The sequence below is a fragment of the Alligator sinensis genome, unplaced genomic scaffold (assembly GCF_000455745.1).
Source record: "Alligator sinensis unplaced genomic scaffold, ASM45574v1 scaffold773_1, whole genome shotgun sequence".
NCBI classification, from domain to species: domain Eukaryota; kingdom Metazoa; phylum Chordata; order Crocodylia; family Alligatoridae; genus Alligator; species Alligator sinensis.
The window spans coordinates 832173-842908 of NW_005842403.1; the positions used below are offsets into that span (position 1 = coordinate 832173).

Genomic DNA, 10736 nt, shown 5'->3' on the forward strand with positions numbered 1-10736 from the left:
GCCTGCGCAAGTCTGTCATCATACAGGTGGCCCTTCTTTAGACTCTCTCAAGCTGCACCACATTCTTGTTAAAGTGTGGTGCCCAGAAGTGTGGTGTCCAGGTGAAGATAACACCCTAGAGAGGAGGAACCAGATCCAGGCTGACCTAGACAGGTTGGGGAAGTGGGCAGAGAGCAACAGGATGCAATTCAATAAGGACAAGTGCAAGGTGCTGCATCTAGGGAGAAAGAACTGCCATCATAGCTATAGGCTGGGGGGCGACCTTCTCAGCACCACTGAGGCAGAAAGAGATCTTGGAGTCACTGTTGACTCCAGGATGAACATGAGTCATCAATGTGATGAAGTAGTTGGCAGAGCCAATCACACCTTGTCTTGTATCCCTAGGTGCTTCACAAATAGGTCCAGGGAGGTGATTCTTCCTCTCTATGTGGCACTGGTCAGGCCGCAGCTGGAGTACTGTGTCCAGTTCTGGATGCCGCAATTCAAGTGGGATGCAGACAATCTAGAGAGGGTCCAAAGAAGAGCCACTTGTCTGATTAGAGGCCTGTAGGGAAGGCCCTACAAGGAAAGGCTAAGGGACCTTAACCTCTTCAGCCTCTCCAAGAGAAGGCTGAGAGGGGACCTTGTGGTGGCGTACAGATTCATAAGGGGAGAGCAACATGAAGTAGGAGACGATCTGTTTACCAGGGCACCCCCTGGAACAACAAGGAACAATGGCCATAAGCTACTGGAGAGAAGGTTTAGACTGGACATTAGAAAAAAGTTCTTCTCATTCAGGGTTGCCAGGACCTGGAATGGGCTTCCAAGGGAGGTGGTGCTCGCCCCATCCTTGGGGGCCTTCAGGAGGAGACTGGACAGGCACCTGGCTGGGTTCACATGACCCCAGGTTTGGTGACCCTTTTCGTGCTGGTTAGGAGCAGGGGGTCAGACTAGACGGCCCACTGAGGTCCCTTCCGACCCTAGAATCTATGAATCTATGAATCAGAACCAGACACAATACTCCAGCTGTGGTCTCACCAATGCTGAGTAGAGCAAAAAAATCACTTCCTTGGTTTTGCTGGAGATGCATCCATTGATGCTTGTCAGAATATTATTTGCCCTGCTGGCTACAGCATCAGACTGCTGGCTCATATTCATACTGTGCTCTATTATTACCCCCATGTCCCTTTCATTCATGGTGCTGGTCAGTTTGGTGCTGCCAAGCCTGTAGGTGTGTAGGGGATTGTTCATCCCCAGGTAGAGCACTTTACATTTCTCAATGTTGCACTTCATCCGGTTCCGATTCACCCAACTTGCCAGCCTGTCTAGGTCCACCTGTATCTGTAGCCTATCTTCAAGCGTGACCATGCTTCCCCATAACTTGGTGTCATCTGCGAACTTGGACAATGAACTCTTCACCCCCACATCCAAATCATTGATAAAAATGTTGAAAAGCACTGGACCAAGCATGGACCCCAAGGGACATCACTGGTCACTTTCTGCCAGGACGACACAGATCCGTTCATTAGAACTCTCTGGGTCCTACCCCGCAGTCAGCTTCCTACCCACCTAACTGTCTCGCAGTGAAGCCCACAATCCTCCAATTTTTTCTTAAGAAAACATACCAGATCAAAGGTTGGAAGTCAAGGTATACAATGTTAGCCTCCTCTCTCTTATCCAGGTGGCAAGTTACCTGATCATAAAAGGAGATGAGGCTGGTAAGACGAGACCTGGCCGTGACAAAGCCATGCTGGCTGTTGTTCAGAATCCTACCTTCTGCAAACCTATCTGGCACTGGTGAGGCCACATCTGGAGTACTGTGTCCAGTTTTGGGCTCCCCACTACAAAAAGGATATGGACAAATTGGAGAGAATCCAGTGGATGGAGCTAGAATAGTCTTAGTGTCGGCAGATAACAGAACAAGGAGCAGTGGTCTCAAGTTGCAGCAAGGGATTAGATATTAGGAAGAACTTTCTGTCCAGGAGGGATATAAAGCACTGGAACAGGTTACCCAGAGAGGTTGTGGGATCTCCATCTTTGGAGGATTTTAATACCTGGCTTGACAAAGCCGTGGCTAGAATGATCTGGTTGGGGATGGCCCTGCTTTGAGCAGGGGGTTGGACTGGATGACCTCCCAAGTTCCCTTCCAACCCTAATCTTTTGTGATTCTGTGATTCTAAGTTACCCTATAGAAAAGGTCCTGAGGGGTGGCAAGTACTCTCTCATCACTCTTGGGGACCTTGCCACTAGGAAAGAGGGGAACCAATTAAGAGTAGTGCTCCAAATACACACCAGGTCATGTAAATGCATTATGAACACCTAATGATTAACTTTATCAAAAGCTATTGAAATACTGAAACAGTTGAAACGGATTTATATATACCAGGCAAGACCAAGCTTCCTCAATCCCAAATTCAGTGTCTGCAGGTAAATTGGTGGTTCCTAAGCTATACTAGATTCAAAGAATTTTTATGTGTAAAGGAGGTAGCAAACTCATCACCGTGGACTGTGAATAACTCAATTTCCAGATTTACCACAGCATTCACACCCAGAACAGTTCTGCTAGGTAACACTTTGCAGACACAACTGTAGTAGAGATGAAAGAGTCTCTCTGCTGCAGGCACTGCCATAGTACAGTCCTTTAAAAAGCAACTATGCCACAATTAATTGGCTTTGGTATTAGTTGAGTTGCGCTTTAACTGCCTGCTCATCTGCTTCAGTCATCCCAGCTGGCCTGCATACCAGGGAGATCTGTGCCACTGCAGTGATGGGTCTGTATGTATGCCTGTGTGCTGCCATATCTACAGCCAAGGTCAGCATACTTATTATTCCACAGTTTGACCAGGCCATCAACAGAATAGCTGTCACAGTCAGTGGGAATATCCCCAGGGAGTTCTGGAATTCCACAGGCTCAATGAGTCTGCAATCAAGAGAAAATAAAGTACATCTCAAGCAGCTCCTCTGTCTGCCCATCATCAGGGCTCAAACGAGGAAGTTAAGTTTCACTAGTTATGCATAGAAACAATCATTCTCTGGAATTAATGTATAAGCAATCACATCAGTATATCAAGCTTCAAAACCCGCTTGCCAAAATTCTCAGAAGACATTTCTACAGGGGTCATAAATGAGGAGCTCCATGGCTTGATAATGGTAGAATCAAATATCTCTTGACCAGTTAGCAATATGCATGAAAATATATGTCCGAGTTGTAGCTCTAGGAATGCTTGGAGCCAAGGTTCTCAGGGAAATGCTTTTCCGATTCAGTGAGCAGGACAATTAATATGTGCATTTCTGCCTGTTTCATTACTGCAGAGAATCTTGAGGTGAAATCAAGCATAATATAATAACAGTTATTTAACAGATTCCATTGTGTCCAAAATGGTTCTGATTCCCACAACTATGGTCAGCTGTCAGTGCACCACTCCACCTGTTCCTCAGTCATATCTCCTGCCTCAAGACAAAAATACAGTTCAATATTCCAGTCATCCTCTATTGCACTCAGCAGCATGGTGTTTGAATGGACTTTGTAAAATCCTGTTCAGTCTATGCTATCTGGTAACACAAAAGAATCTACAAGGAAAGTATCCATATCCAAATAGAGAAGAACTTGGACATGGTGAGACTGAGATTTGTTATACATCTTCTGCAGTCACCATGACCAAACATACCAGGTATCTCTTATCATTGAAATGTATGTTTCTCTTTGAATTGTCTGCGTGTTCTTGGTATCTGTTGAAAGGTGAAGGACACCAGTAAATAATGAATAACCTCTTGCCCCCGTTGGTGGGACTACAAGTGGGACTTGGGAGGTTTTCCCCAGCAGCATTGAAACCAGCACTATTGTGGGAATTCAGCCTGGTACGCCCAATCTCCAGCAAAAACTCTGTTCAAGCTGTATTACTTTACCTCCCCACAAAGGTAGCCTTGGCCATAGCCTTAGTATCAGTTAGGAGGCTGGAGGAGTTGGGTGGTCTTATATCAGATCTGTCATGATAAAAAAAAAAGTTTTCCCTTGAACAGCGCTAGGAAATGACTTCTTAGAATAGTTTGAGTTTCCTATTAATCAAGTACTGCAGTTGCCCATGTTCTTTCTCAGACCTTGTACAGCTGCAAAGTGTTAAAATTATCCTAATATAATAAAGGGCTTCATCTGTCTGTCTGTCCATAACACTCTTGGAGCACTGATTGGTTACTGAAACAACCAATCGGAGTGCTCCAAGAGCATTACGGACAGGAGGTGGTGGCGGCGGCACAGCAGAGCAGCACCATAACGGTGGGGACAGAGCGGGGAGGCGAGCGCTCGTTTGATAAACTTTAGTTAAAGCGCCCTCACCACCATTTTTAAGCATAGGAATACTGATACACAAGATGCTGGAGTTTGCTGGAGCATGATTAATTGAGCCTGCTCATGTATAGGCACCCTGTGAAATGATGCAATATCCATTCAGAGACTCCCAGAGTGGCCCGCTGGCCCTTTCCTGACAGAATAAGATACAACTTTACCAAAATACTGACAGGATACATGTTGGGGCATATTCTGTCTGTGTTCATACAGCTTCCTTTGTTTCCCTTAATGTCCCATCACTGATGTAGAAGGCATCTGCATGGGTCTGACATGGTTTTATTAAACATGCACTGGTACCAGAATCTATCTGCTTTGGCTGCCTCTTTTGCAAAGCAATGCTTTGAACTGCTCGACAGCCAGGTTATGAGCAACCTCCTCCTTAGCATTCTGTACAGAATCTCTAGGTGGAATATGAACAGGGACAAGCACTGAAAGATGACAAAAGAGCCTTTTACCCATAGTAACTGAAATTCTTTGAGCTGTATTGTCTCCCTCTATTCCATGGCTTGACCTCCTTCCCCTCTGCTTTGGATTCCTAAATAAGTATGCTTAGGCATTCTGCCAAAGAAAAAGGAAGCAGAATGCTGGCTGGTCTGGTCCCTTGCCATGCTTTACACCTTCTGTGCAGTGCCTGAGGATAGATGGGATGTATGCCTGAGCCATGCAGGTACTTTTAGCAAGAAAATCTCTGGTTTTGGGTCTAGGGAGCAACTGTGCATTCATAGTGAAAAAACATGGGGCAGCATGTCTTACAGAACCCCACTTTACACTACTAGCACGTACCTCATGTCTAAATCCAGAAATGTTGAGTTCTAAATCAACTTGTTCTAACTACAGTGGATCCACCTCTGAAAAATGGGCCACAGACTCAAGGGGCATTTATACACATACTCCAGGAGGTTGGGGGGGAGAGGTGAGGAGGAACGGCTCTCAGAGCGTCACATGTATCAATGTCTCCACACTGAAAAGTGGCGGTGGGGGCACTTTAACTAAAGATCTTCAAAACAAGCTTTAGTTAAAGTGCCCTCACTGCCATTTTTCAGCATGGGAATGCTGATACATGTGAAGCTGGAGCGCAGTAATTACCACACTCCATCAGACTCAATTAACTGAGTCTGCTCCGTTAATTACAGTAGATTGGAGCCGCCTCAGTGCACATGTAAAGGCACCCAAGGTGCTGAACTCTAGGGATACAAGCATGTATTATTATAGTTCTGTTTTCCAACTGAAGATTTCTTTACCCTGGCATGTAACCTTCTCTAGGGCCAGATCCAGATAAACTTGGTCCCACTGAGCAGAACCTTGATGCCCATGTAGTGTTTTAGGAGTGACCAGAAAGGTTTGTAGAATCAGATGTTCTTCTATGATAAGAAGGTAGAAACCAGATAAGCAGTGTCCTACAGGATTTCTTTGGCTCCCAAAAAAAGGCAGCCTGACTTTGCTAGCACAGTAGCATTTTTAAGTAGTATGCTTTTGAGCTGGTGGTGAAGAGCATATCCCCCATTTCTTTGACATGCAGCCATATTTCTTATCCTTTGCCTCCATGTGGCAGTCAGGGCCCTTTCAGAGCTGCCCTTTCTTTCTGTGGCTTGATGGTACCTGATACAGCTGCTTCTCTTTCTACAGTAATTAATGTGCTTTTGGACAAGTGAGGAATTAATCTTACTTGGCTGCAGTACTAGGCATAATTAAAAAGGCAAATATCCACTTTGCAGCAAGTCATTCACCAGAAATTCATAGCACAACCTCAAAATCTGCCCTTCATTGCTAATCAGTCACTTCCCAATATGTGGGTTGGTAGTGGAGACTCCACAGCTGGGAGGCTGTACATTTTAAAAGTCCATGTAAGAGCTCTGAACTTTGGTAGTTGGCAAATCAGTTCTGGAGTAAAATCCATATTTGTGGAGTCCGTTCCCAGGCTTTGAATGGCTGGTGCCATCATAAGGAAGATTGGACTGTGGTCTGTGCCTAGGTCTACAAGGAGCTATGCCTATATATATATATATATATATATATGAATGAATAAATAGTATCCAACAGGGTGGTGATTATGGTGCTCCTGGACTCTTGGCAGAGTCAGACTTCTTACACCTTGGCTGTTCAGACACAGTCACCTGGGAGAGAACTGTTCTCAATCCAGCTTCAGGAAAGCCGTTTTTTTTATTTGAGAGAGGAACTGTGGGTAGAAATAGGAAAGAGCCATTTCAGTTGTATAGTGAGCTAAAGTATTTTTTTCACGTAGTTCAGAGCTGGTGATTTACACCAGTGCAGCTTACAGTTCTATTAGAAGAAACACTTCTGTGCTGGGCACAGAACTCTTGCACTCCGTTTTACTTCCCTGTTCTTTCTCAGGGGGGAGAGAGAGATTCTTCAGATGTTTAAATAAGCAAGCCTGCTGTTTGAAAATAGAAGAAGAGACAGCTGGAGTAAGTTCTTTGCACTCAGGAAAACTGTTTGTAGCCTAGGGTAAAATTCAGGCCAGTGTCAGGAAATAGGGAGTACAGTGGGATCCAGATGTTTCTCCTGAGTTCCAGTTTGTGCAGTGGTTTTGCAGAGCAGCTGCTTTTTTTCCTTCTAAACAGTATGAAGTAAACAATATCTTTCTACCCACCACCAGGTATTGAACAGAGCATTGAACAAGAAGAAGGACTGAATAGATCATCTGCTGACCTAAGGATAAGAAAAACTCAGGTGAGTCTCTCTCCAGCTGATTCTGGGTGTCGCAAGCACGGCATTTAATTAATTAATGACCATTATTGCATCCAAGAAAGTAACAGACAGTTTGCAGACACTCTGCACACAGCTCAGTAAGCACTGCACAGTTGGTTTGGCAGAGACTATAGGAAGTCAGCCATGTGACAGATTTTAAAGTGTCTACAAATATGCAAGCATGCTTTGCGCTCTGCCAGTCAGCCATCCTGAACCCAGTGCTTTTCTTGTGAATGTGCATGTGCTCTAGATGTAAATTGGCGAAGGACTATGTATGTGTTGTTCCTATCATGGCTGTGCACATCAGAGCTTCTGTGTGGGTAACTTGAAGGCAGAAATTTTGATCCATCCATTTATAATACCTGGCTTAAGAGGATGTTTTATTGGATGAAAAAAAAGCAAATTTCAAAAGTAATATGTAAGTTTTGGAGACAGCAAGGCCCCTTCTGCAACATGTCTTAAAACTTGTACCTACTTTGATTCTCTGCATGTTTTTAAAGAGCCTGGAAAGATGTTTTACATATTCATAAGTGATGACAGGACTTTATACTGATGCTGTAGCTTGAATTATGTTTTGAACATATCCAGAAAGGATCATTAACTTCCAGTTTGTGTTCATTAGGCCCTAATCTACACCTGGGACTTTGCAGTCTTCATGGGGCTGCCCTACAAGTCCTACTGTTAAGTACTGAAGTCAAAATACATTAGTTGCTGCCCTCCAGTATAGTAGTGGATTGTAATGGGAAAAAGCATGTTTTTACTTAATCTAATTCCTGAATTCCTTGATCTGTTGTGTAAGTGTTGTCTACTTTCACTAGTTTCTTACCCTAGCAGTTTCACCCAGTAACTCCATTTCTGGAAAGTTATTCTCTGAGAATGCCTCATCTTTATTAGCTGAAAAGAAGGTATTCAATATAGGTGGCTCCCCAGTATTGTCTGGTGAGCCCTGCAGTTCAGTTGTGTATATATAAGCACTGATTTGAACCTTGAAAATAGGCTGCAGGTTGCCATAGCAGTCACTGCATAAAACAGGCCCTGGACTGTCTAACACTTGACCTGGAAGGTGAGGAAAAGTAAACACTTTTTAATTAAATTTGCAGATATTACCTTGAAGTGCTAAAAAAATGGCAGACAGGGAAACTGGAAGGTCTCTACCAGGGATTGCAAAACTTAGCAGAAATTAACACAACAAAATTCCACCCTAGTAAACTGCAAAGTCATAAACTGGACAAAATATTGTGAAGCATATGGAGGAACCTGTGAGTCAGTGATGCTGAAGGGACTTGGGACTGAGACACGGGGAGCAGTGGGCATAGATGGATCTAACAGTTATATCTGTATTGACTAATACCAGTATAAGCTTTTTAGGACACAGTTGTTATGTCTGCATGCTCCTCTGGCAATAAAAGTGAGCTAAATAATTGTGTTTCCTTCCTGTTAACAGCTATAGCTATTTAGCATTTAGTAATTACAGTGTGTTGGAGCAGACTTGATTAATTGAGTCTGCTGGAGTGTGCTAATTAGCATGCTTCAGCCACCTCAGCGTGTCGTGTATGCAGCATCTGCATGCTTCAAAATGGTGGCAAGAGTGCTTTACCTAAAGCTCGTCTGAGGAGTAACAAAATGAAATTGTGCAGAACATGTGAGTTAGCTGTTGAAGAGATGTGCACTTGTGGTAGTGGGATGTACTAGAATCCCCCCTCCCAAAAGGAATGACAGAATCCTAGTTGCTTGAATCACTTCACAAAGGTTTGGCAAAAGCTCTTGTTACTGCCCCAGGAAACAGCTAAGCATGTAGAACCAGAGTCAGCCTTAGGGAAAATGGTGCCCTGGGTGAACATATTTTCCTTCCCACTCACCCATCCCTCCCATTTCAGAAATAAAGTTGTGATCTCAGAAGATTTTTTATAATTTACTTAAAAAATACAAGAGAGGAAATGACACAAAATTCAATTCAATTCAATTTTAGTTAAATAATAAATGATAAAGTCATAAAAAACATTATACCTAAGTGTCACACCACTGCCAAATCGGCGAGCGACCTGGAGAGTCCCCAAAGCAAGCTCTTCTCCCCTCAACTCACCTGCCACGTCTTGGTGTTAATAGTATTCCAAGGAGGGGTTCAGTGGTGTTTGTACGGAGGCCCCTGCTAGGGGTACTCACAGTCTGGTTGGGGCTCTGCCTCCTGTACACCCTGGCCACCCAACAACTGTTGGTGTTGAGGCGTTGAAGACACTTGCAGCACCTCCGGCCTTGCCCTTCTAAATTTCCCGTGGTGGCACCTGTGGCTGATGTCATCGGCTGGCTGCTGCCTGGGTTGATTGACAAGGAGCTTTTAAATCACAGCAGTGGTGCCACACATCGCCACAGCTCCAGCTCTCCCTGCCTTGAAGATAAGTTTTCCTTTTTTCCCAGGACTCTCTGTTCGGCCCATTCAGGGTTGGCCGGGGATCCAGGGGTGCTCAGGGGGTATGTATGGTCCCCATCATTGCATAATCTCCCCCTTAAGTCACCTTGTGGCATCTTCAAGATTACTCTCTTGCCTAACTTCACTTCATGTTCCCTCTGATGGGGTTCTAAGGCTTCCCTGGTCATTCTATCTTCCACGACACACCTGGAGAGGAAATCGGCCACTATATTGTCCTTGCCAGGTCAATGTACTACAGTGAACTTAATGGGCTGTAAAGCCAATGCCCAGAGAGTAATGCGCGCGTTGTCTATATGCGACTCTGTTAGCCATTGTAATGGCACGTGGTCCGTGACCACCGTAAATTCTCAGCCTAATAGATAGTACCTGAAATAGTCTACAGCCCACCTCAGAGCTAGACATTCTTTCTCTGTCGTGGCATACCTGATCTCTGCAGTATTAAGTTTCATAGTTGGTAGGGTCAGAAGGGACCTGAGCAGATCATCAAGTCCAACCCCCTGCCATGGCAGGAAAGAGCACTGGGGTCAAATGACCCCAAGCAAGGTATTCATCTAGCCTCCTCTTAAAGACCCCAAGGGTAGGAGCCAGCATCACTTCTCTTGGAAGTTGGTTCCAGATCCTAGCCGCCCTGACTGTGAAGTAGTGCCTCCTGATGTCTAGTCTGAATCTACCTTCTGCCAGCTTGTGACCGTTATTTCTAGTCACTCCTGGTAGTGCTCGGGGGAACAGGGACTCCCCCAATGCCTGCTGGTCCCCTCTGACTAGTTTGTAAATGGCCACTAGATCCCCCCTCAGCCTTCTCTTGTGAAGGCTGAACAGGTTCAGGCCCCTTAGCCTCTCCTCGTTGGGCCTGCCCTGCTGCCCCCTGATCATGTGAGTGGCCCTCCTCTGGACCCACTCCAAGTTGTCCACATCCCGCCTGAAGTGCGGCGCCCAGAACTGGACGCAGTACTCCAACTGCGGCCTGACCAGTGCCGCATAGAGGGGGAGGATCACCTCCCTGGACTGGCTTGTGATGCATCTGTGGATGCATGACAAGGTGTGGTTGGCCTTCCTGACCGCGTCCCCACACTGCCGGCCCACGTTCATTTTGGCATCAATAATGACTCCAAGATCCTTTTCTGCCTCTGCACTGACGAGAAGGGAGTTCCCCAGCCTGTAGGTATGCTGCTGGTTCTTCTTCCCCAGGTGCAGCACCTTGTACTTGTCAGTGTTGAAACCCATCCTGTTCTCATCTGCCCACCCCTGTAACCTGTCTAGGTCCAATTGCAGCCT

The 10736-nt window shown here is 45.3% G+C and overlaps 1 protein-coding gene across 5 annotated transcripts in view; it reads left to right on the forward strand.

Annotated features, from left to right (window-relative positions):
* Window positions 1-10736, forward strand: part of STX1A (syntaxin 1A) — a 313683-nt gene that overhangs the window by 226293 nt on the left and 76654 nt on the right. For all 5 annotated transcript variants that reach the window (XR_003095558.1, XM_006029900.3, XM_025211368.1 and 2 more), the window contains exon 5: window positions 6942-7015. Coding sequence is in view for 4 of the 5 variants with exons in the window: in XM_006029900.3 (XP_006029962.1) it covers window positions 6942-7015 (74 nt within the window). In the remaining variant the exon portion in view is untranslated. The remainder of the gene's footprint in view (window positions 1-6941; window positions 7016-10736) is intronic.